This window comes from Paralichthys olivaceus, chromosome 1, assembly GCF_024713975.1.
Source record: "Paralichthys olivaceus isolate ysfri-2021 chromosome 1, ASM2471397v2, whole genome shotgun sequence".
NCBI lineage: Eukaryota > Metazoa > Chordata > Actinopteri > Pleuronectiformes > Paralichthyidae > Paralichthys > Paralichthys olivaceus.
Window position 1 is genome coordinate 7,859,689 of NC_091093.1, and position 27,639 is coordinate 7,887,327.

The window sequence follows — 27,639 nt, forward strand, 5'->3', positions numbered from 1 at the left end:
GAATCAACAAATCTGGTAAGAATTGGAAGTGATGTGATTGTATTTGGTACTTGGACCCCTTAAAGTGAACTCTTGAGTCAGTGCACAAACATTCCTAATTGCTAAGAAGCTAAGGGGAGTGTAGCATAACGTCATTAAGATGCTGCAGCGCTGTGTAAGAAGCCCTGTGGTTTAGACAAACAAAGTGTGTGACATGTTTTGGCTCAAACGTATCTGTTGCCTACGAAATCCTAACAGTTTAATTTCTTTAAACCGTGACCGCAGTCTCTGATGTAACAATTAGGAAAATATGTGAGCAAGGTCTGGGAATAGATGTTTGGAAAACAAGCAGGACGGAGAAATACAAGTAAAATGATGATTTACTACATGAAATTTTGATAGCAATAGTCTTTATTTTTACCTCAGAAAAGATAGAAATGTGTCTTTGTTTGCATATTGAGTTCTTTAGTTTCAACATTTTATTGATGAGAGTGCAGTCTCAATGTCAAATGTATTTATATAGCACATCTAAAACAACTTGGTTGACCAAAGTGCTTCACAATACAAGATGCAACAAGAGGACAGTAACACGCAATACATCAGAATAAAATTAGAATGAGAGAGAAAGTAGAATGATAATTTTTTTTAAATAAAGTAAAATATAAGATACATAGTAAAATAAAATAAAGTCAGCTGGGATAAAAACTTACTCAACTCAAGGAGAAGGCCAGTGACAACAGATATGTTTTTAGTAGTGATTTGAAGTGTGAAAGAGAGGGGGCAGATCTAATGTGGAGTGGTAAGTTCCATAAGTTTTGGGCGGCTACTGCGAAGGTGCGATCACCTTTGGTTATGAGTCTTGCTTTAGGTCGGTCCAGGAGGAGCTGAGTGGCTGATCCCTAACTGGAGTGTGTATATGGAGAAGTCCGGCTAAGTAAAGTGGTTCCAGTCAGTCAAGAGATTAAAAAGTTAACAATGAAATTTTAAATCGATCCTGTGATGAACAGGAAGCCAGTGGAGGGAGTGCAACGCAGGTGTGATATGGTCTCTCTTTTTGTTTTTGGTCAGGAGGTGAGCAGCAGCATTTTGTACGAGCTGTAATGATTAATGGAGGATTGGTCTGAGCCCACATACAGAGAATCACAGTAGTCAAGTTAAGAGGTTGTGAATGCATGAATAACCCTCTCGAGATCCTTTTGTGGAAGATAGGTCTTTACCTTGGCTATAAGTCTTAGTTGAAAGAAGCCACTCCTGACAACTGAAGAAATTTGCTGGTCAAATTTAAAAAACCTATCAAAATGGACACCAAGACTCTTCAAGGTGCAGTGAATATTAGGCGCTAGGGGGCCAAGGGTGCTCACATCCAGCAGTTCAGAGTGTCGTTTGTATTCATCCATAATTTGATGTTTTTTAGACAGTCAAGCAGGGGCTGCAGTGAAGTCTTAGTTTTAAGGTTCAGGTGCAAGTATAATTGTATGTCATCCACAATATCACAAGTAGTACTGCAGAAGTACATAGCATCAAGAGTTGTTCTAATTACATAGACAAGAACAGAAATACACATTGCATCCATTCCAAAAATTAAAAGATGGATAAACTATAAAATAAAATGTTTTTTACAAAGCCAATGTCAAGCTAGATAGTTACCACAGTGTGCAAAAATCTGACAGAAATGACAAACGTTTAGTGTTTCCACCTGGTCAAACTAGGCTTGAAGGAGTGTAGGTTTTAAAAGTCCTGATGAGGACGGATTACAGACAGATTTTAGAAATAAATTACCACATTTTGTAAAAAGAGTCTACTGATCCTGAAGGTGTGAACTTTATCTCCTCCATATAGATAAAGGAAGAACAAAGTGTCACCGAGCCAGGTAGCATGTAAGGGAGGAGTACGTGATTTCCAGGCTAAAAGAACCCATCATCTGGCTGTGGGCGATAGAAAGGTCATCACGTTGAACACAGCAGCACTGCAAAGAAGTTGAGCTGTAGCTGTAACAAAGAGTAACAACCAACATGCACATTTAAACCTTCCGAGATATCTGAAAACATCTGACAAAACTCTCATTGATCAAGCTTAATTCTTTGTTTCCTTTATTTTGAGACTTGTTTCCTTGTGTGTTTCTCTTGCTTTACTTCCTGTCTCTGTCAGGTTTCCTTCCTCTGATGATGACTTCCTCCACATTAGTTTCACCTGAGTCTTGTTAACTTGTGTTTCCTCCCTCCTTGTTTGTCTTGTCAGTTGCTTCGTGTTCTCCTACTGTGTATTTCAAATGTTTGTAGTGTTTGGCTCTCCCTTTAGTTTTTTTGGATACCACTTTTACCTAACACTTTGGATATGGACATTTTCTACCATAATCGTAAGTCAAATAACTATGTTTAATATTTCCTCCCTCTATCAGCTGGATCTTGGTCCTGAGTTTGTATTCAAAGTCCATTTTTAGAAGCATTACCATCAAAATGTAGCTTACTTCTGTGGCTCAGGGATCAGAAAGGGTCGCCCACTAACCAGAATGTCAGTGCTTTGATCTCCAGTCTGCATTTCGAAGTGTGTTGGGTAAGAAGCTTAAACCCTGATGGCTGTGAATGTGTGGTTTGTGATATTTAAAAGTGTGTGAATGGGTGAATTTGACTTGAACTATAAACCTGAGCTTTGAGAGCTTCACACTGGAAAAGAGTTATATTCACAGTAACTTTACTTATCACTCCTTTTACTTTTTGGGGCTTTGGTTATTCAAACGAATCCCTCTGAGAAATTTGAAATTTAGTGGATCATCTCGAGGACATGAAATATGATAAGTGCTCATTAAGATACTGAGCTGTGGTAGATTGTTGTTGATGGACGATGACATGTTGTCATGTAAGACTAAAGTACCTTTATCTACTAGATTAATGCTGTGGAGCAAAATGTAGCTGCAATGTATTTACTTTGAAATGCAGGAAAGTAAAAGGCTTATAAAATGGAAATACTCAAGTTAAGAGCAAGCATCTGTCAGGACCATTCACTCTGTGGTTTGTTTGCCCCAGTCTGTCCCTCTTCTTGTGTGTGTGTGTATCTGGGCATGATGGGCCCATCTCCACCAGTACATAACAGCAGCTCATCCGTCCTGTCTTCACCACATCGTTATAGTGTGATTTTGACGCTTTGGCAAACGTCCTAGTCCTCGTTAGTCTGTTTCTCTGTGAATGCCTGTTCTTAGTTAGCAATGTTTTTTCACCCAGAATCTGCTACCTGCTTCTCTTGTCGTTACCACACCCAGCCCTGGCCGCATCCATCGTCCTAGTTTGATTCCCAGATTACGTCTCTGTCTGGCTCGCTCAGCCATCAGATCTCATCTCCTCGCTCATTGCCTGCCCTGCTCCTCCACACTAGCTGCTTCTGCTCTGCCCTTTTATCAAACTCAACCACACTGTTCTCGTGTCCTGTGTTAATGCACAGATTCAGTTTTTTTTTTTATAGTCAATGTTTAAGATGAATTTGCTTTATTATTACTCATGTATGTGGCTTATATATAAGTTTGAATCATATACTTACCTGCTGTTATTATTCTTTACATTGCATGTTGGCTATTTCAGAGGTATCAACGCAATCTTCTCACCGAAATTCACAACTTTCCAAATCAGGAGTTCTGTGATTCAGCTCGATTTAAAGCATCACTGCAACTGGTGTGCTTTTGCTTTCTAGAGAAATTGTTAAAGAGGAAGTCTTTCTCTGAATGTATTTGCCACGACAGAGATCAGCACCTACAAAGTGTTATTCTTATACGGTGAAATAAAACAATACAATTTTCAAATTGATCTGACAGAGACTTTGGCAAGTGGACCGCCAGTTGCCATCCACAGCTGTAGTTAATATTAAAGATGTGGAGGAAGACATGTTCAACTTGGCCGGCAGATGGAGGGAACACTGCCCCCCCACCACCGACTGCTACAGAGCGCTAGCTGCCTCTTTATTAATATTGATTGTGTGTCCAAATACCACCAATTATAACACTGCACTTGCTCGGGCCATTAATAATACACATATTGAGTGTGAAGCTGATAAGATGAATGGCTGTTGGGATATACTTTCTGCAGACAGATGTTTGTGGAATTACTAGATAGACAGATGTTAGAGAATGTTGTGTTTTCATTATTCCCTTTACTTCTCCCTGTGATTGTGTGAGGTCTTTGACACGTTTACACACTGTAATTAGAACAAATGCCTTTGAATCCACCTAATACCTCAGAAGGAGTTTGTTGCTGGGACTGCAGCTCTTGCAGGCGATCCATACATTGTGCAGCTGTCTTTAATTGATGCTGTGAGTGCCAGTTATTTTTCTTTGAGCAGTTTTAGAGCCCTTCAGTATTTCACCTGGTTGGTCTAATAACCCCCCCCCCCCACACACATAGAAAACATGTGCTGACACTGTGTGGTATAGACCTCACATACAGGGCATACAGTAAGATTTAGTGCACTGCTTTGATTAGAACCGTCATCATTCTTCACCCAGTCGATTTGATTAGCTCTGGGTTTCGAAGTGTGGCGTTCAGCTTGTGAAGCCTGGTGCTGGGTGGACAGTGAGCAGACGTCTGCTCTGGCTCAGTGTGTCATTACTGAGAGAAAAATTGGGCTCATGCCCCATTAGTCGCCATGTCTCTGCTCCCTTTGGGACAGCGTCACCTCCAAAGTCAATTCAGACATAAAAAAATTTCCCACGAGTGTGACTATAATGATGAATAATCCTGTCATTTCCATTGTGTGTGCTCTACCACCACCTCTGTTTTGTGAATAACTGCATGCAGGAATGTTTGTCCCAGGCCACACAGCTGCACTAGGTATAGTGCTGCTGCCTGATTCACGGCGAAGGTTTCACATTATCTTTTCAGAGCTGTTTAATTCACGGTTTCATTGAGCAGATTTACACATTTCCCCCATTCTGTTCCCGCCCTCATGCTGGCAGGGTGTAAATTCAAAGTCAGCCAGGGGAATAGAGCTCCAACACTTTTTTACTCTCAAATATATCTGACTTTTGTGTGCATGTGGTCCACATTTAGCTAAAGGGGTCGATCCCTGCCAGGGGTAGGGCTCTGATTCTAATACTGTGATGATACATGCAGGAAATTCAAAGCAGTGTGTTATTGTGGCTTTTAGATCTTTGAAAGCTCTGTGATGCTATGGTATTTAATCTTTTCTCTGAAGGAGGACTGCATTATAAAGACCCTCATGCACAGAAATAAAAGCTGCTGTATTTTTCCCCTCCTAATCCACAGTATTTGCATAGTCACACGTCTGACCAACACTCTGGGGGTCTTGTAAACCTCCTTAGAGCTGCATGTGCAGAAAAATTATCGAGGGCAGCACCTCCAAATCACAGACCCGTCCCCTTTGTGGCCTTGTGATGTTGCTAACCAGCAGGTCTGACCGCACGTCTCTGCCCACTGTGTGAGGGAAGAGCTCCGTCCTCTCCCACACAGCGTGTTAATCCCTCCCGTCCGAGGAGGTCATGGCCATGTATGTTGTGAGGCATTCCAGACATAGCCACCATTTGTATCCCATTAAACCGATCACTGTCAGCGCTCGCCCCCCGGCTGGGTAGCCCAGTGTGACGGATTAGGATCTAGCTGAACATTAACCACTTACATCAAATTAAACAGCTTTTATTTACATTTACCTTTAAATTACAGTACCACTGTGGTGACTGATGGGGGTCACTCATGGGACAGGGATTCTTTTTTATAATCAAAAGATTAGAAGAAATATTTTTTTACCATCAGGGAGTATTTGGGCCTTTGCAACATTTGTTACGAGTGGCTCATTATTTATTGTCTTATCTACAACTTCAGCAAGTGCTTTGGTAGCATCGTCTTTTACATCATTGTCTTTCTCACTTTAGTGGTCTTTCATTGCTGTGATGTTTCTGCTCTCCAGGACGTGGAGAACATAGCAACATGTTTTACCACATTAATATAGTTTTGGTTTCTGCAGGTAAGGCTCTTTTCATTCAGGCTAGGTAAATTTCATGTTCATGTCATCACTTGATTTCTTATTTTTTCAGACTAATTATGGATTAAACAAATGTGGATTTTGTTTTCCAATGGAAAGTGCCAGGCCAGATTGTTCTCCTAGTCTGTAAGAAAAGCTAAGCATCTTCTGGCATAACTTCATATGAACTGATATGAGAGTGGTATCCCTTATGAAAATTACCTGATAAATAATTTCCGTGGTATTTGCATCCCTGTGGTACTGTATCACGTGTTCCTGTTGTTAATTTCTGTGGAAGTCAGGGGCTTGTATGGTATTTTGTGATGTTTACCACAGGATCATGCCTCTGTGGTAGTGTACCACATTCTGTGGTACTGTATTATTATTCATTTGTATAGTCCTGTGGTATACAGAGGCTTCTACTATATTTTGGGACATTAACCAGCCTAGTGGTGCTGTAGCCTAAAGTATGTTCTGTGGTACTCTCCCGTACACCGTGTGGGATTGTGCCACAGGCCGACATTCTGTGGTAGGCTCCTGCCCATCTAATTATTTGCACAAGAACAAAAATGCAAGTTTCCCAAATGGTCCCGTTTTATTTATTTCATAATTTCCTCCTAAAACATTTTTTTGTTTACCTTTTCTCCTTATAAGCTTCTTGATCATATAATTTTCCGGCAACCTAGGACAAATCTATCAAAGTTGACAAAGTCTAGCACATGGTCGATGCTGCACAGGGTGATGTGTTAAGGTCTGAGACGTGTTAAAGCCAGACAGTCTGTGTTTTCAGCTGCTGACTGCTGGGTGCACCTGTGAGAGCGAGAGAAACTCTCCCCTTCAAAGCCCTTTACAAACTACAATATAAATCATGTAAGAGCTTAGGTAATGACGGCAGAACTCAAAAAGAGCAAAATGGAAATTTAAATTCAACTGTAAACTAAACTTTCAGATGGAAACCAGTTTTTGATTAATGCAATTTGTTCTGGCTACAACTGGTTCTGTTTTTTTAAAAATAAGGTAACATTGGCAGGAACATGACGTGTTCGCCACTGAAAGCCAAAAGTCTGCACCTCTTTCAACTGTCACCGACATGCTCACATACACTAATCACCACATGGCCTGACAAGTGTTTGCACTATTCAAACAGCAGTCATACACACGCAGAGATGTGTGAGTTGTCTCACCAGTAAACTTATATTTCTTCTTCACTGTTTTCTTCTGCAATATCCACCACTTTACCAGGATTCACAATGCTGACCAGATGAATACATGTTAATGTTTAACAGTGTTCTCAGCAAACAGAAATGTTTTCTCCTTGGGTTACCAAGCATTTTCAGTTTTGTAATGTCACTTTTAAGGCTCTAAAACAAATGAACCCCATACACATTCCACAATAAACCCAACTATAAACTGCAAAGGGGATGCAGATGAAAGACTAGGCTTTTGTTATTTTAACTTCTTGCTGTATTGCAGACATATGACAAACTTAGAAATTGGTATGGTTTGAATATTACAATGATTGTGATTCTTGAACCCCTGCGGCAAACTTATGAATATTTAAAAATAAATGTCCAAAAGAGCTCTGTGTGGTTCTCAAGCTAAAAGTCAGATGTTGAGCAGCAGTTTGAAGGGGGGAGGACCTAACCTTGTAAAGTAAACCTAAAAATAATTTTCCACTGGCTGCTCCACATCTCTAGAGCTTTTTATAAGCAGGAAAGAAACCTGCATTTTCCAGCTTGAATTTCATGAAACAATAAGAGGTGATACCGCAGTGTTTTTACAAGTTCATACTTAGTCCCACTGGAGAAAAGACCCCTGCAGGTCCATGTTCATGTGAGACCAGTGGAATAAGGCATTTACTCCATGACATCCCGATCTCAACTCCTGCAGAAATGTAATGAGACTCAATAAAGAGGCATTTAAGTGATTGTTAAAAAACATGTTCGACTAAATCTACTGCTGTAATAGAACCAACTAATTGCCAGAAATAGTGAACTAAAGAAAAAGAACAAGCCAAAGTATTTTCCAAAGGTCAGCCAAAATGTCAATTGTTCAATTTTTGCCTCTGCTGCAGGCAAACCAATAATGAAACATTGTGCAATATAAATCCATATTAGAGGCCGTGTGACATTGATGGATAACTTCTGTGTTACTTGGCTCAAACAGTCAGGTGTTTATTACGATAAGAGAGACATGCAACATTTACATTTCTGATACTCCCTCAGTTTCCAAGCAACAGGAGTCAAGACAATAATAAAAACAGAATTGCCGCATATCTGAGTTGAGGCTGTTACAGCGGAGGCCAGGTTTGCCTCATACATCTTGTCAGTATTTAATGACAGACAACATTCAATGGGACTATATTGAAAATGGCAATGGAGGACTCCAATTTTGAATAAATCTAACAGAAACATGAAGAGCCTGGTGTATAGAGGCAGTAAATATCTGTTTGTTTTCCAAGCACACTTAAAAATAATTTATCTCTGTGCAGCTCTGTGACATTAGGTACTTTCAACAATGTTTATCAGGCAAGAGAGATTGTCAGTTTATCCAGAGACTAGTAAATGTTACTTATTTAGTGTGGATGTCATGATGGACTGTAAGGAATTAAAACATTAGTAAATCAAATTAGTCAGAGTACTTCTCTAAACGTGACTGTTTTTGTACTTACAGAAGGTTACAAATATGTCTCTGGAGTTTCCCTTTCTTCACGACTGATCTGCAGTTGTTTCACAGAGTTGAATATCTATTAATGTCAAACGTATGTGCAGCATTGTATCTAATAACGTTGTGTAATATCCACAGTGTATAAGACTTTTTATTTAATTCTATGAAGGGTAAAACCAGCTCTTAAAATGACTGAAACATTATTGAAAAAAGTGGTTGTCTAAAGTGATGTTTGAGAGAGAGTTAGAGTTTTTTCAGGACATAGTTTTTTATACAAGTCTAATATTTAAACTTGGAGAATAAGCATAAAAGTTTTTGAAAAAGAAGAAAAGCATCCTTACTCATAATCATGCTTTGTTCTGATGAGCAGATTATCTTCTCCTTTTCATACAAGTGAAGGTCAGTCAGCAAGTAAAATAGATGTATTACCATGTTTTTTTTCCTTTGGGTATATCTGTGAAGGTTTTCAATCATCCAGGTCATAGTATCGTCAGGAGTTTGTACATGTTTACATAGACAACTGGACTTTCTTGCGTGATGGCTTTGTATTTTCCAGGAACTTGGATACTTCCTCCAGGACTTCACTGGAAAGATGTGATGAAAGTTCCCCATGTATCTGGTCAGCATCAATCCTGAAATCCTTAATTCTGCAGGTTTCCTTTAGCTTGACAGCTTTTCTCAGTTCAGACCAGACGTAAGCTGCTGGGAACTCATTTTGTTTTGTTGCCTCCATCTCAGGTTGGAACACACGTGGTGCCTTTAGTCTGCAAGTTTCCCACAAAGGGAATTCGTTCCAAAGGGTGAATATATCTGTAAGGGATTTCAATTAACCAGGTCATGGTATCTTCAGAGTTTGTAAATGTTTACATAGGCAACATGGAATTGTTTGTGTGAAGACTGAGTATTTTCCTGGAACCTGGATACTTACCTACAGGACTTCCTTGGAAAGAGAGAACATGAAAGTTCTTCATGTATCTGGCCAGTACCAACTGTAAAATATTGTCTGCCTCACTCTCTCGATGAGTAGTTACTTCTGAGCCTTCTTCAGGATGGCATTTCTCAGATGAGCCCACATGTAGTTGGGAATAGGTTTTTTTAGCCTGCATCTCCAGTTGAAATGCATGAGGTTCCTAGAGTCAGTAAGTTTCTCTCCTGCATTGACACATGTTGAAGAGAATTTGTTCCAAAGTGTGTAGCAACATATCTATGAGGGTTTTCAATCATCCAGATATGATGAAAGTTGTGAAATGTTGTCCGCCTCACTCAGTCGTTGAACAGTTGCTTCAGAGCTTTCTGCAGGATGCTTTGATGCTCTGATTCCTCTGACGTAAGCTGTTGGGAATAATGATTTGTTGCCTGCATCTCAGGTAAGGAACAAGTAGTTCCTGTTGTCTGCATGCTTCAATACAATTCCTCTCATCATGTTTTTCTTGATGATGTAGAAGCTCTGTTTTACTTAATTTCCAAGTAAATGTGGAGTCAATATGATAATGAGAGTGATATAGTTGGTTCTCTTTCCAAAAACAACATCAATATGATGTTCATGTGAGAAATCTGTGAATCCTTCATGTTCAGATGCTGAGCCTCCACTTGTATGGACATGTCTGAAAGAGGAGACTTGAAGACAAGACATCTAGAGGGGCTAATGTCCCCCATATACAAAACCTCCTGATGACATTTGAATGATGGGGTGTTGATGAGAACTCAATGTTGGGTCTTTGATGGGAGGTACTTTAAAGTCTGAGATCGTGTCACCACAACACATCAGTAGAACAGTGTGGTCAGCTCCTTCGGATGCCTCTCTGTCAGCAGTGCTGCAACAACTTGGCTGTCAGGCTGATAAAATGATGGTAAAATTGATGGTTAACATCTGAAAGAACTGGATTGTATGTATTTAAATGCACAAAGTAGTATTATTGTAATATATATTATATGTAATTCGATCTTTGCTGCTTTGCCCCTGGAACTACATTGAGACCACATGAATCAGTCTCCTACAAAAGGATAGAAAAAGCACATCTTTTGGACGATGTTCATTTATTTTGGTTTCCTCCCTCATTAAGTATTTTCAGAATAAGCATTCTTTACATTCATGTTTTTTTCAAATGTGTAGTCTACCTCTTTTTTACATGAAATATTAACAAATCTGGGCCCAATTATCAAAGTAGTGCTGTACCGCTCAGGTCAAAAGATGGGCCTGCATTGGAGGCTTCAAATGAAATGCTGCTCATTTACCTCGACCAGGATGACGTCATGCACCGTCGAACTACTTTGTGATTCTGCGTGTTGTATAGCCAAGGAATCAGCTAATTTGTGTTTAAATAAACATTCAAGCACAGGCGCTAGCCAATCAAATCATGCTAATGCAGAAGAGGACAAAGAGGCAGCTGGTTTTTATTTTCAGCGTAGTTCTCTTCAGCACAGCATGGCACATTGGCACGAAAGCGTGTGGTGTGTCCATGAAAGTGATTGTTGTCGTTATGAAGATCACATCCGCACCAACCCTCAGGCACGCCCAAAGTGTTAACGCAACACATACATATGTGTCATGCTTAGATGTCTTTATCAAATCTGTTTTACACCATTTTAACTTTATGGAGCAGTATGATCTTTATCTACCAGTAAATATTTTAATGTGATCAACTTCAAAATCCCCTCTAACTCCTTTGGGAAGTTGAGGATTATGTCTTTTCTTTTATGTTTCACAACTTTCATCGATGAATGACAAGCAGTTGGTAACGATGAAGAATTTGGCCCCAGACCTCAATGAAAAACACATTTCTTCCAGTGTGCTCATATGCAGATAGACAAACACCAAATAAAAACCACAACCTAAGTAAACCAAGACAGGAGACGATATCCTTCGTGGGAACAAGAGGAGCCGTGGCCTGTGTGGTCGTAATAACGGAGCAGAGACCTCCTTTTCAACAGCCACCATTTCCTGCGGTTCTCTAATAATGTTGCTTTATATATTTTATGAATTTATTTGATTCTGTAGGGAGCGGAGCCAAAAGATACTGTAGGATTTAATTTGACGAAGTCACCATGTGCATGCATGTACTTGTGTGTAAGTGAGTGCAAGTGTATTTCTTGCATGATTCATTTATGGTGAATAAAACCAGCTGTTTCTATTGAGCAGCGGCCAAGAACTCCATGCACCGGGGGGGAGTAGACGGTGTAAGAGACCAGCGAGCGCAGAGTTACCCAACATCGCCTGACCAGCTTCTGACCACTTTGCCGTGCTTTCCACAGAGGTGACTATTGGTCAGACCACCGCTGTCACAATAATGGAATAACCCATAACCACATCATGGGGCTCGTAAGAATCCCCCCACAGAACCTCCAGTAATGTAACCAGCAACCAAGTCATATTCATAATGGTTATATCATATACAGGACACAAAGAAATCCCCCAGAATGTTATTCAGATAAAGACTTGTGCTACTTGTGAGATACTTGCGGTGAAATTATGACCATATGCTACTTTATGTTTTTTTTTAATGTTGTTATTTCACTTTATAATACTTAATACATCCACAGTTGTGTAGTGATGTATGCGTAATACACCACAATTATCTATAACAGGATTTGTTTCCCTCCCATCAGTTTCTTCAAGAGAAAATATTGAGCAACATGAAACCATTTGGCTCCGTTTTCACTCCATTACTCTCCCAGGGGAGGTTCTAATTTGTATTAATGTTTTCTTTTATTAATGTTACTCTATATTAACTGTATGTCAAGCAGAGGAATAAAGATGCAGCAACTTCTCAACTTGTTTTCTAGTAATATTAAAGAAATGACACATATTCTCTTCAGTGCTGATAACACAAAAATATACAGTTGACAAAACTCTAGTGAGTTAATGTGGTTGTATTTTTGTTTTAGCATTGATATTTGACTTCATCATAATAATGTAAAAAAAAAAGGCACATTCTGTACACAGTTAATCAGATAGCTGTATGAACAGTGCTATTCTTAAAGTCCATGGCAAACTTACAGCTCCAGTAATGAGGCTGTGATTGCAAATACGATTTTACAAAAACAAAACACATGAATAATGAGTGTGTGAGTGACCTTTGTGCAGAGGCTGTTTTTATTAATCCCTCTGTCCTCTCTTCTTCTATTTTAAGTCTTCCTCCCTCTACATTTAGCCATTTTCTTTCCTAAAGGACTTATAACTTTCCAGATAAGTGTTTTGTTTATTTCAAACTATTTTCATTTGCTTCATATGAAACAGAATCCAAACGGGCAAAAGAGCAAATGCAATGACACATGGTGAATACATTGTTGGCAGTAAATTCAAAGAAAGAGAAACTGTGTGTCATATTTTCTGTGCATGAAACAGAGCAGATCTGGGTGCAGTGACATACGATAAATGAAAATGTTATTTCATCGGCTGTAACACTGGAAACATCTGCATTGAGCAGCTCTTGGGCGATGCAGTGATTATCATGTCCTTCACTTTCTCCTAGCTTATCTGGGAGCGTGTTACTTTACTTGCATTTTGCTAACAAGCAGAATTGACACCAAGTTTTCTCATCATAAAAAACACTTTTCTTTTTTTTACTTTTGCAGTGATCAGAGATAAACAGTTCCAGCCTTTGTAGAAATTTGGGACACAGCTGTGGGGAAAACCTTCAAGACACATGCAGCTACAATAAAATACAGATAAATCAACATCGCTGTCATGATGCAGATGCCTCTCATGTTTAAGTGCAGTGACATGAGTGCCAACATCTCCATCAATATAAATAAATAGATAGGTTTATACATTCAGGTGGCAAAAAGACTTGACCTGGGTGTACCTGCCTCTCGCCCAATGTCAGCTGGGATCGGCTTCAGCTCCCTGCAGCCATCAGAGGACAAGCGGTGTCTTCTTCAGTGTCAGTGAATCATAATGGATTTCAATTTTAACAGTTTAACAGAATTAGTTAGTTCATCCATGCCCATATACTTTAATTTCAGACAGCTACAGTTAACTGATCGCTGTTCAAGTCCTAACAAGGACCACACCACTCCGACTGTTAAAACTCTGCCCTGAATTTTCAGTCGGCCAAAGAACTAATCCTGCCTCTTTATAAATCACACTGTTGTTTTGGGCCAAAAAAACATGTTGGATCCTTTGCTTCAGCAACGACACACAGGATCTCAGAGGTTGGCACCAGTCTGTTGTTCCCAAAATTAAATCCAAACATGGAGAAACTGCTTTTAGCTGCACATATATGGAACCTTGAAGATCTGTGACTTAACTCAAACTTTAAAAAAAGCATCTGTTTGTCCTGCTCTGTTTTTATTACCTCCACCAAGGAGGTTATTTTTCACCCCTGTCCATTTGTCTGTTGGTTGGTTTGTGGATGGATTTGTAGAGAACTTGGTGGAAGAATGTGATATGTATCAAGGAAGAGCCCTTTAAATTTTGGTATGGATCAGAAGATGGATCCAGGGCTTTTTTTTTTTTTACTTCCCTTAACATTGCCAGATTGTAATCAAAGTTTTCTCAGGGAATATTTCATGGATATTAATGAAAAAAATCAGATTAAGTGAACTGATATCTGAGAGTGTGAAATTTGGTGCAGCTTGATTGAATTTAATGTGACTGTTGGGCCAGGGCAGAGGTTTACATTTCACTGAGAGCCTTTATCATAGTTAAAGGGTCAGTCCATCAAGTAAAACAGTCTGTTTGGCATTCTGTACTGTGCTGTTGTGATTTGTAATTAATCACAAAGCAGCCTGGTACCAAAGGTATATATTTATAGGGGCAGTGTATTCATATCAGCAGATTTTTTTTGTATTTGTTGTTTTTTGTAAATGTTCTTTTGTTGTGTTTTGTAATTTGTTGTTGTATTTTCCCATTTGTCCTTGATATTTGCACTCCAGGGCCACCGTAGCTAAGCCTATTTCTTCTATTCTTAATACTGAAGGATTTCTTTTTATTCCAAATTTGAATCTAATTAATTTAATTTAATACATGTTGCAGCCCCCTCCCTCCCCAATTCCCGAATTCCCTCCAGCTCATGTTATGAAACTGAAGTTAGAAAAGTTTTGACTTGATCATGTCAGAAGAGCTCGGTGGTGATTCTGGGATTCATTTTGTTCTTATTATCGTTGTTGTTGTTTTTGTTGTTACGTTGGATTAGGTATGTTGTTATACGTCATCCCAGCATTGGGCAGTGAGGCTGTCTACTCAGTTGCGGTCTCTTTCTTGGAGGCAGGAATGTAAATCCAGAGGGATTAGTGAGAAGTAACAAACTGAGCTGTAAACCCTTCAGTAGCTCTCCGAGGGGTCTACCCCTGCCTCAGTGCGTAAAGTTGGGCTCCGGATGCGCAGCGCAGCTCTCACTATCCACACAGGCTCCATGTGCATCAATCTTGCGGGATACTTGACGAGGTTTCCTGAGGTTTCGGTGCCACTACCTTCTTGGGTCAATGCCAGATGAAAACGGAGGCGTTCTGTTGATGTGAGGGCGTTTTATCTTGAGCAGATCGTCTGTCCCGGAGCGCAGAGGGGACATGGGTCAACTTTATGGTGCGACTCTTTTACCGTTTGGCGCAATCTGTGTGGTTTTCCTGTGGGAATCCGGTGCCAGCTCCATCAGGACGACGCTCGCAGTGGACACATCGAGGTGGGTCCTGACAAGTGGATACTAAAAAATGTCTGTCGTTTTTGTGAATGAGCTGTAATATCATGTCAAACTCATCCAGGGATGATGTCGGTTTAATTCATGACGCACAACTCTTAACAAAACGCTTCAGAAACAACATCAGTGTTTAGGTTTTTCAATTTACTTTGTTTCTACTCTTAATTTTAAACAAGGACTTCGCTGTCTGATTTACGCACGGTGCCAAAATCCATAATAGAGTTTAGTCTGTTTAGTTTAATTGGTCGCTGCTTTTTTTTACGATACACTGAGCACGCTGTCAAAGAGGAGACCCCTAGATGAACCGCTGTTGCTCGTCTAATCTAATGTGATCTTCAAGGAAATGCAAAAAGGCAACAGGGGGACTCCAAATGGTTGGAATCGGTCTCGGTGCGCAGAGCCAAATGTTACTTATGCTCAGACACAACATGACAGATGCTATCAACGTGCCCGGAGAGAGGAGGTCAGTGTCAGGGGATGTGAGGGGAGCACATGCACCCAATATACCGAGGAACCACTGACGAGCACACCGCTGAGCAGCAGCAGTAGACCTCAGATTATAAACCAACAGTAGCCTATTATTTTTTTATTCCTATCGTTATTCTTTTCAACTTGTCCAATTTCAAGGGACCACATCAGATTTATTTTTTAGAGCTTCAGTGTAAACTCACTGGATTATGTTACAGTGGGATGAAAACATCCCCTGATGCCCCCAGTTAAATAAACACATACAGAAGTTAATACCTTCAAGAGCATGGACATGGTTTAGTTGAAACAAATGTGTTGGATATATAACTGCACTGTAACACAAATCATGTGAGGAGCTTGTATGTTGTTACTTTGGTTTACATCTTGAAATATGCACTACAAGTTTTACAGTCAAATCAATAAATCAGCCTGGCCATATTGGTCACTTCTAGTTTTCTTCATTTTCTTGGTGCCACATTACGGATGCAAGATATTTTTGTGGTCATAGAAGCCTAACCATTGCATATTTGAGCACTGACATGTTTTGATCAATGGGCTGATTTTTCATCAGTGTATCAATGTCGATATTGACCTGAAAACTGCAGTATCAGCAGGGCTCCAGTATAACATCATGTTTATATAATATGGTGCAATGTCCAGGGACATTTAGGTCAAACTACCTTCGGTGTTAAACTAAATCACCCACCAGGTGTAAGTGTTTAAACTACGAGCAGAGGGGAGCCCTGCTGGGTTAGAGGTTAACGTGCTGACCACGGACCACCAGCCCACGACCTCTCTCTCTCTCCCCTTCCAGTTATACACTGCTGACAAACTGTGTAAAAGAGCAGATCAATTACATCTGTTTCCATGTGTCTGTTTTTTCAGAGCGGAGTGTCCAGAGAGTAAGATCCTGACTGTGGAGTATCCCTGTGTCAGAGCAGGAGGGAAGAACAGCACTTGTTTCAGGTAGGACACCAAGTCTCCTTGAGCCACTGATTGAAGCAACAGTCACTGTACTTTATGTATTTACATTTTGATATTGAGCTGACTGTCTTTCCCAGAGAAGGACAGTCTTGACAAGTGGCAGCTGTTTGGGAGAATTGAACCTGAAAGGGTCTGGGGTTATGGGAAGATTTCTTTAACCACTAAACCACTCGGTCAAGTAATTTCCAGAACTCCACACTGTAAATCCCACTCTTGGAAACTGAGATATCCACTTCAGAGGGAAAATAATAATTTTCTGAAAACCACTATTCATAGAGGGAAGATGTAGTTGGTATAAGCGCCATAATCTGTCAACCCACAGCAGCTACTCCCCCCTTTCCCCCTTATCTTTTATTCCTCACTCTTTTTAATAACCAAACCACAGTCTGAACATGGCCACTTTTATGAACACATAACTTTCCTTTGCACTGCAGTTTCCATCTGTGCTGAACTGAATCCCGCCGGCTTGGCTCCGTGACAGTGAAACAAAACTTGAACTTGAACTTTCTCAGCTTGGGTCCATAGCTCAAACGTTGAGGGAAGGAGTCCTCCTCAGGGAGTCAGGCCTGCATCATAACCTAAAAAGTAGAAGTCTGACAGGAGAGGATGTGATTAGTTATTTTTATTCCATTGCATCCATCCAGGGTAAGACAGGGATAAGAGACTGTTTATAGTCATAACCAGCAGTGATTACCAGCAGAAAGTATGTTTTAACTATAGGCTCACAAGTGAATAAAGGAGTGTGTTCATATATACATTTGGAGACATATACAGACTAGAAAATCTAAAGGTTCATTTATGCTGCCCTCCTTTATGATGGCATGGTTGTTTATCTATAAATCCACTAGAGGGCTGCGTAGAGTTGAGAGTTTCTGACAGCAGCAAACATGTCGACGGTGGAGGAGGTTGTGATAATTTATCTCTTAAAGCAACACAATGCTCTCTCGGCTACACCTACAAGTTGGATCTGTAGTTCACTGTCGTAATTGCAAGTTGCAGTCTGAGCCTTCTGATGCACAGACAGCTCTGCATTTGTTGGCAAGCTGATGGAGAAGAAACCAGCGAAACAAGCCAAAGAACCACATCAACTAAAAAGGTTTTCGGGGTCTATGTCAAGAATCAGCGTAGAACAGTAGCTCAGAAAGTAACAAGCTAAAAAAGCAAGTAGCTGACAGAGTTATTGATGTTTGAGCATGTGTATCAAATCCAGCCAATTGTTTTGGCTAATTTCAAAATAGGTTTACCTGGCTTTTGATGTTAAACCACTAACACAGCCCATCATCAACAGCAGAAGACAAAGCAAACAAGCAAAAGTTATGACTTTTCCAATAACAACAATGCCAGGTCAAGATCAGCCTGGTCTCTTTTAGCTCTTACAAACAATTAAAATATGCTCCGATATACACTCTGTTTTGGTTTCTTACATAATCACTTTCTCTTTTTCTCCTCTTCGTTTCCTTCGCCAATGTCCTCTTCAGGTTGCCCTACGTGATGTCTGTATTGAGAATGGCAGCTAGCTGTCTCTAGCTGCTAGCTCTGGCTCCAGTTGTTGGTGTATGATGTATGCCGTAAAACAGGTTGTAATGTTCCTGGATGGTACACCATTATTAGTTTAAGGTATAAAAACTCCTACTATTAAAGAGGCACAGTTACATCACAATGACACCTGTATGTTCTTACCAATTCTCAAAGTCCATATCTAACCTTAGGGATAAATGAGCCTTACGAGGGGAATGTTGGGGCACAGTTTGAAAGGTGTGACATATTGCATAAAGAAATTGGTTTCTTTCCTGCTCTTCTTTTAAAACATTCACAGTCTCAAGGGGTATATCATATGGCTACTCCATCATATTATATGAGCTTGTTGAGGTCAACATATGTTAAAGGTAAGGCTTGAATCCAATGCAGACATTATGGCAGGTTGTAAGACTTTGAGCCTGAGATACATCACACACAACAGGAGAAACTCAATGTAAATCGCTTATTTTGACTTTTGACTTTGGCCTGGAGTTGTTTTTGTCGTAAGAAAATCCTTTAATAAATGAGGCACCAGCTCTGGTGTGAGGCCAGACCATCTGATCTGTTTACTATCAAGGTTAGACTGGAACAGGCTCTGTGTCTTGTCGTATTTCTGGCTCTATAAGAGATGTGTGGTGCTAGAGGAGGTGGATTAGATGAGGCTGTATTTTCCTTTTGCATGTTTCTCAAGGCGGCTAAGCACAGATCTTGATCAAATACAGTGTGCAATTAACTACAGGGGAAAACAGAGTGATCTAATGTGTCGGTGTGTACGTAAATATTACATTCAAGTCAGCGTCACAGAGAGGAGCACGTTGAGGAGGCCATTGCATTTTGAAAGTTGGAGTTTAGGGAGATTGATGTGTACTTCTAAACATGTAGCTCTAAGGCCTATTGAACAATAAGGGTTATGGAGTTATCTGGATGCATAGTTTTTACTGACCAGGTTTTATCTTGATAATTCATCCTGTCTATTAACAACGGACTGAAAGATTGATTCTGGCAGGGAATTTACCTCAATCCCAGGCCACCTAGTTCATGCAAACCACCAGACCACTAATTTGTAGACCACCTCTACATGTTGATTTAATACCAGACCAGTTATAAATATGGCCACTAATGTTCATCTGGGTAGCCTACTGGGGTTTTAATGTATGCTATAGCTATTCATGAAACCTCAAAAACCCTCAATAGGAATACATGAATCATAGCTAATATAAATCTACAAGACTGGCAAAGACTATGAGATCATTAACATAAAATCTCACTGAACATTGAGCTCTCAACGATGTTGGTTTAGCTGGTGTTTAAGACTGTTGTCGTGTGACTGTGCGTGCCTACAATTTATGCCCATTGTTTGTAACATAGTGCATTTTTTTACATTTTCACTGATTTCCCAAAGAATAATTAATGGATCTTAATGAAAATCAGGCACATTTAGGCGACTGATATCACTGAGTGTGTGAAATTTGGAAGACTGTTCAGAGGAATACTGAAGGCAATTGAGTTATTTTAGTAATGGGCTGGGGGTCTTCAGCTGTCCAGTCATCTGTTTCCTTTGTTTTATATTTTGACTTTTTCTTAAGGGAATTGAGGGGGATGAGCTGTATGCGATGGCCCATAGCCTGGCTGGCTCAGCATTTTCCGCGCTCTTGTTCCTTTTGGTTGACATCTCCAACCCATTTTGTTTTTGATTTGATTCCCAGATTGATTGTTGTTTTGCTTTTTTACTGGCACTTCCATTTGTCAGTCTCCAGCTGAGCCATTGTTTGTAGAGGGAGGTCATAACAATGACTGAACAGGTCTCTTTTTGGCAAATATTTTGCTTTTTGCATTATCTAGCTGCATCTGTGACAAAGAGCCTTTATTTTGTATTTCCTTATTCTCTGCTCCGTTTTTCCTTGTGATCACAACGATTGTCCTTTTTCCTTTTTTCGACGTAATTTCCGACACTGCAGCAAGAGTGGCGTCTGATAAGGTCTGTTATCACCGTTGACTCTTGATGACGCAGGCCAATGTTGACACTCAGGACAACAGGAAATGTGCTGGTGCCCCCGATGGGCTGTGCACCACTGGCATTTGTAAGCCATTGTTTCTTTGCAGTTTTTTAAGCAATTGGTCCTTAGTTTTAAGCAGATGCATATAAAAGCAGGCTCCTCATTACTAGTTTAAGTGTACAAGAGTTTAAGTGGCTACAACAATGATCTCTGTCAGATTTTATCACATATGATCAACCATCTAATTTAAGCTAAAGCTAGTTTCATTAATTAATTGAAAACAATATTTCAAGAAAGAATTTAAACCATTTAAATAAAAATAACTAGGTATCTCATTTCAAAACAAGTATTTTATGAAAGAGATAGAAGTATGCACTTCAGTGGTTAGTCAGATGATATTGCAATGTTACTTGTATAACACTGACTGCATCAGTGGGTTGCATCCACACAGAGGAGATATACTACACATTGAATGTGGTCCTTGACCTTAGAAATAACATTTAGTTATAAAAGCTTTTTAACCTGACAGGTTAACAAATGATTTGATTGTACTTTTGGAGAAGAGATTAAAAAAAACACCATCCTGCCTTACATATACATAGTATTGTTTTTACTACATATGTGAAGAAATCCAAGCGTTTAAATGACTGCCATTATGGCTGCTAAATTTTGATTGGACAATTGGAGTTCATAAACTGCATTTGACCCAGAACTGGTCGCTGTAACCACAGCTCTGCTATGTCGACAGGCTGCATTTTCCAATAATATCTGATTATCTTCTCTTATTTCTGCACCTGGCACTATGTTCTCATATTCAAATAATCTGGGAAAAGTAATAGCCTGCATGTATCGATAGAGTTTTGATTGAATGTGGCATTTTAACCATTTGGAAAAGTTCACACCTTTCCAAAGAAAGTGGGCTCAGTTGCAATCAAAACACTGAAGTAAATGGTGGTTCTTAAATTATGGTAGCACTTAACAATGAAGCTGCTTTCTCACTGAGATTTCATGAAAATGATCCTTATGGTCAAGACAAGTCCAGCAATCATATTTTAGATATACTGAATTTCTAATGATGTTGACTTTGTCAAAGTAGAAACTGCCATTTAGAAATAAATACAGATCCCTCAAACCTGTTGCCAGCGCACTACGACTCGTAACTCTCTCCACTTCTTTCCCTCAGTTGCTTTTTGCCATTGCTGATATTCCCGATGTCTACTCATGCTCCAATCAAAATGCTTTCTTGTGGATAAGATTGTTTGTTAAATGCCTGCAACATGATTGTGTCTCTGTCTCAGATGGTTTAGGGGTGTTGTGCAGACATAAACCTTTTGCTGATCTCACCATCTAAACAAAGGCCTGGCGAGCCGCAGGTCTCCTACCCCCTCTGCTGTGGCTCTCACAATGATGACGTTGAACCAGCGCAATTTGTATTGTTTTGCTTGTTTTGTGTTCCTTATTCTGTCTTTGCTGGAGGTCGGATTTCAGTCATTGCCAAGCCAAATATACATAGTTTGTATCTAGTATCTGTGTGATGTGTGTGTGTGTGTGTGTGAGCGCGCATGTTTATTTATGCACCAGTATGAAATGTCTCTGTATTGTCTGTGCAGGAAGTTAGAGCAGTGAATTTTCTAATCCTTTTTTAGGACTTTCTCTCTAAACACTCTCAGCTGAAGAGTCCAACTCTGACAGGCCCTGTGGGCTCCAGTAATCTCCATCCTTTCACTTGATTGACATATTGTTCTGGTTTGTGCCCATCTGATGGCATACGTTTTTTTCCATTTCCTTTCGTGTGCCATATCGTTTTTTATGTCTCTGCGCCACCAATAGGTTGTGTTTTCTGGTTCTGCATCCGTCTGTTCATCACGTTTTTGTGAACATCCTATCTCTAGAATGCCTTGAAGGAATTTCTTCAAATTTTGTACAAATATTCACTTGGACTCAATGATGAACTGATTAGATTTTGGTGGTCAAAGGTAAAAATTCAAGGTGTTTGTGACCTCAGAAAACATGTTTTTGGCCTCTTGAATATAAATATTTCAGTGCCTTGAGAGAATTTCTTCAGCTTTTTAATCACTTGTCACTTAGATTTAAAGATTAACTGATAAGATTTCATTGGTCAAAGCTAAAGGACATGGTGACGTCAAATAAATCTGAAAGAAGAAACTGCACTGGTTGGTGGAGGCATACAACGGCAGTGCAGTATTTCTAGTTATTGTATGTAAAATGTCTGCAAAGTAAAAAAGGCCTCTTCTCCCATAGAAAACCATCTTCCTGAAATACACCTTGTTTCCATACCTACATGTTTTCCATCGACGTCATCAAGTAACATGAATCTGCAGTTTTTACTGTAATGTAGAGTGATTGCACAATTATAATGTACATATGAAATATAATAGCTACAGAAGAAAACCTTAAATCTTGTTTGCAAAGTTAGTTTGTGTCTGTAGGCTGGGTCTTACTGACTTTCAACATCAGACTTTATACAGAGTTGGAACAGTAGAACTACAACCAAGCATTTCAGACAGAAGGAGAAAAGAGGCAGTGCAATGATGTATATACTGTGACAAATTATGTATATTTTGAAAATCATAGCATGTAAACCTATTGTTTGAGCCCCAAATCCGAATTATGAACCTGTAAATGGTCAAAGTATGAGCACTGTCTCATTACTGCAGTAGATAAGACCCATAACATCACGTTAAAGTATGTAAGCTCAGGCTCTTACTCTGATAAAGTAAAGGGAGGGTGATAAATGTCATGCAGTTATGATAGATCCAACTTCCTCTGTGGCATCATTATTCCTTCGTATATCTGTTTCTAGAGAGGCGGCGTGCTGGGTATATTAGTGAGTTCTGCTGTGAGAGTGATGGAGTGAACACAAGTGTTTCATATTGCATAGAATAGATTTATTGTTTGAGAAACTGAACTCAGAAATGGCTCTCGCTGAATAACTTTAAACGAACGGCGTAAATCACATGCAAACATTTAGCAGCAGCCACAAACTCTGCAGGGGAACCCACTGACTCTTCTGGTTTCTTGATGGTATCACTGACAGCAGTGCTCACTGATATCAGTCCTCAGTGTTCATGGTCAAGCAAATTTTTAGTTATTGAGTAGGTGTAGGATGCCCTGAGGGAAAAACACTAGGCAGATAAAAAAATCCCCCTTTTAATATTCTGACAGAACAAATGCTATGTATTACTGCTTTGAAATCAAAATTATGGTCCGTAAAACAAATGTCAAAACACTGTTGAACTTCCACAAGAATTTAATGTGAAGCAGCAGCAGTAGGATGTTCAGTTTACATTAACAGAAACTTAATACGACTTGACACTGTGTGGCGAACAGTGAGGCCGTTATCACTGACATAAAATTGGACTGGATTACACGCTGAATCATTTTCCAGTGAATCCCACATGCTGAGGCAGGAAATCTAAATCCATTGCAGGAATGACAAACTCTACCACAACCAATAGAAACTACTATGTCGAGGTAATTGCTGTAAACACATAGCAGAAAACATGAGACAATCAATCAATCTATCAATCCACTAATTCAAAACCCAGTTTATGGCTGGACCGATGTGGGTGTGTGAAATTGAGTATGTACAGAACAATTGTGAAACAGCTACTTTCATTAGAAAGTAACTAAATGTCACTTTATGTAGCAAACTGCTAATGAGCATATCCTTTGTGTGTCTGCTGGTTTCAGCCCTTTGCTTCTCTTCTCCTCTATCCTCACTTATATATTTGACAGTTTGTCGATATAATTCCCCATTAAACCACCAATAAAGTGTGAAATAGTTTTGGAGCCGTATCTCATTTAAACAACATGTTTACCAGAAGTTACTTTCAAGCCATTTCCAAACTCTGCACTGATGAAATCCTGATTTTTGTTACACTCATCACTCGCTCTCGTGACATCCGGCTGATTTATCGTGTAACATCATCCCTCACTGAGGAAGTCACAGACAGTCAGTTTGCCTTCACAAGATTATGAAACGATTATAAGCCAGTGGAAGTGGGGGCATGTGTCCAACTTCTTGGCTTCACCCTCCCATTTCATATCTTGAAATCACAATCACACGCTTCAAGTACAACAAAGAGCAGAGCATGTGGTTGGATGAAAACAGGGCTATATTTCAGAGGGAGACACAAATATGATTGCTTACAATCAGTGTGTCTGGACTTTGCCTGCAGGAATACTGACAATATTGAGATAATTTTTGCCTCAGAAGCATCTTTGCGGGGGTCTCTGTTAATCCCCATATCTGTTAATTTATTAGCCTGAGAGATTCTTGTTCACCAGCTGTCCACACCGACAGATCTAACAATTTACCATTTGCCATCAATAGACTTAAACACTTTATAGGTGGCATGGAGGCCTTTTTTCCCCCTCCCTATCTTTGATCAAGAGTGACGTCTTTCAGTCTGAGAGCAGCCATTATTTTGTAATGCTTGCACTGTTATAGCCCTTGCTTATTTAGATTTGCTCTCCTTGTGCTCAAATTGTGTGTCAAATATGTTGTTGCTTGGACCGATTTCCTGCTCTTTAGATTCAGCTTTTCTCCTCACGCTCAAACTTTTGACTGCACATGTGAAATGTCTCCTCTCAGATTTCCTCTCTGCTCTTGGATTTTTATCTTCTGTGCTTGGATTCTTCGAAAATCCCGAATAGAATGTCAGGTGTAGTGTTGACAAATGAAACTATCAAGTGTTGCTCCTGGAGCACACAAAATCTATCCAAGCGACGACATGTCTGAGTGCAAGCACACAGACACAAGCACAAGCAGAGCAAATCTATTTGAGTATGATTGCAGTGTTTTGAGTGAAAGCATCGCAAATATCTGAATGTGAAATTAGACAGAATAAAAGTCCTGCTCTCACACTGAAAGACCACGGCCTTGACTAAAGATGGAGCAAAAAAACATATTAATGTATACTTTAAACTCTTCCCCATACATGCTGTGTATTATTGCCTGTAACTGTAACATTACAAAAGAGCCCTGCTGGTCAAAGACTCAATGCAACCTGTAATAATGTGTGTTTGGTTTCAGTCAACCTTAGAATTTAACCACAATCACTTCCTGTCTTGACTCATTATACTACTCATGCAGGCTTTACCTCTGCAGATGTGTGATCACATGCTGACTGGTGGTCAGAAGGCAGGAAGGCCTCTTCACACCTGGCATTCACATGCCTCTTACATGTGTATTGTGTTCAGAGCAGATTTATCGCATCAATTTCCTCTTTCCTTTGAACAAATGCAGTTTGGACGGGGTTTTCTTTTTGAATTTCGTACTTTAAATCAATACACATGTATCCTGAAAATACATTAAGTAGCAATCCATCCAAGTTGTGTTTAGTCACAGTAGTAGCGTGGCTCTACTGGGATGACAGTGTTGGCCCGTGGATTGGCAACCACTCTGGTTCTATTACTCAACACGTATCTGATTGATCACCATGACATTTTCTATTAAATGTATGGTTCCCAGAGGATAATTCGTACTGATGATGCACTGAATGTTCCTTTAGCGCCACCAGCAGGCCAAAGTTTAACTTCTCTTCCAATGTCTTATTGTCCACTGAAGATTGGTACAGGAGTACTCACTGCAGACAGTCATGGTTCTCAGACCACAAAACCTAATGAGGTTTACATATGTTGTTTTGAGTGGAATGTTTTGACAACTATTGGACATGTCTACACACATTGATGTGACCCACAGGATGAACTGTTGTAACTTTGGTAACTTTTCTCTCCTGACACCGTCATGCCAAATGTGTTTCTTCCAATTCTTTGGTTTATGACCAAATACTTGAAAAACTAATTACATTCCCATATGCTTTGTGTTTAATGCTAATTATCAAATGATGGCGAACATTGTGCCTGTAATCCATTAGCATGTCATTGTTAACATGCTGACCTGCTTATTTTGGCTTTTAGCTAAAACCATCAAGCTCACAAATCTATATGGTTCTCAGTCTTGTTTCTCTGTGCTGCTTTGCTGGATGTGGATAAGTTAGGTTTGTTTCTTTCATGTATGTATGTTCTAAATGTGGTCTGAATACTCATTCAGTCGCCGTAGGTATTAAAACAAAATGAAAAAAAATCACCACATCATTTGTGAGATTAATTGTGTTGTTTAAAATCAACTAAAGCTGATCCCTGAGGATAAAATCTGGCTCCAACATGTTGTCCCCAACAACTTCCACCTAACACAAGGAACAATTATCTAGAATTATTATTTCCTACTAAATCTATTTGAAAAAAATGGCCCTAAAAGAGGAAGTGATTTACAAAAGGATGATGTGTCATGTTATCTGTCTTATAATTCTAGATATCTCAGAGTGTGTGTGTAACGTATCTCGAGAGCTGTTCATCTTATTGATTTCACACTTGCCATGTGAATTGTTAAGGGCCCAAGGAAGTGCAGTGTTGAATTTGGTCCAATTTTGACTCTTGGTATGTTCAATATGAATACAATTAAAAAAAAATCAGTGCTACTAGTAATACCACAGGCCAAGCAACGGGCAGGTTTAGAACAGATACTGAACTAGTATCAAACGTCTTGTTTAAGATCATATCAATTTCATTTTTGTACTTAGTTGCTTTCAGCCTGTGAACATTGTTGTGGTCCTGACTCAGAGACTTGAAATTGTGGCTGGTTTGAGTGGTTAACTGTACAGATGGGATCTGTTTATTCCAGAAAGTGAACTGCAGTGTGGGTCTCTGCTGGGTTGAGTTAGTGGTCCACAGCTCTGGTCTTTGTTTTGTGTTTTATGCAATCTGACTTCCTCAGAAGGGTTACTGAAGGTTACCTATTTGTTGTTGTTCCCTTTCTTCCAATAAAGCACAAAATGATGATACAGACCATGACAGCACATGTAATCGTATTCTGTCACCGACATGAGGACCTGGAGAGTGATACCAGCAGTTTTGAAGGTCATGCCACTGTGTGTGATTATAGCAGGGTTAGAATATTCTGCCAAACAAAAGTCCAGAAGTTATTTTGTTACCTCAGACAAGGTGTTTGTTAATAGGTCTGTTTGTACTCAAGATTACAAATACTTGAGGTGTGAATCTGGATCAGGCGGCAGATCAGCAGTTATTTTTTTCACTTTCATTTTTAGTATTTTTTCCCACATTTTCTCGGTTTTCTATGAGAATAATTCATGGATCTTGATGAAGAGACACCAGGCACATTTAGGAAACTGATAGCTATGTGTGTGAAAGATGTGGTGCAGCTTGATTGAATTTAAAGGGACTGTTGGGCCTTGACGGAGGTATGTGCTCTACTGAGTGTTATTCTAGTTTTCCTTTTGGTCAGAAAGGATGAGGAATAACTGTAAATGACCTTGTGAATGTTGTAGATTCCTTCACAAACCCCTCCACCCACCTACTCACCCAAACCAAACTTGCCCTGT

The 27,639-nt window shown here is 39.7% G+C and overlaps 1 protein-coding gene across 3 annotated transcripts in view; it reads left to right on the plus strand.

Annotated features, from left to right (window-relative positions):
• The first annotated feature begins 2,143 nt into the window (after positions 1-2,143).
• LOC109624788 (collagen and calcium-binding EGF domain-containing protein 1-like) overlaps positions 2,144-27,639 on the plus strand; it is a 45,856-nt gene continuing 20,360 nt past the window's right edge. Inside the window, exons 1-3 of one of the 3 annotated variants that reach the window (XM_020079701.2) lie at positions 2,144-2,335; positions 11,747-11,861; positions 16,599-16,679. In XM_020079701.2, the coding sequence (XP_019935260.1) occupies positions 2,314-2,335; positions 11,747-11,861; positions 16,599-16,679 (218 nt within the window). In that variant the 5' untranslated portion in view covers positions 2,144-2,313. Of the gene's footprint in view, positions 2,336-11,746; positions 11,862-14,681; positions 15,231-16,598; positions 16,680-27,639 lie in introns of those variants that run through there. The other 2 variants (XM_020079703.2, XM_020079702.2) reach the window with 2 other exon arrangements.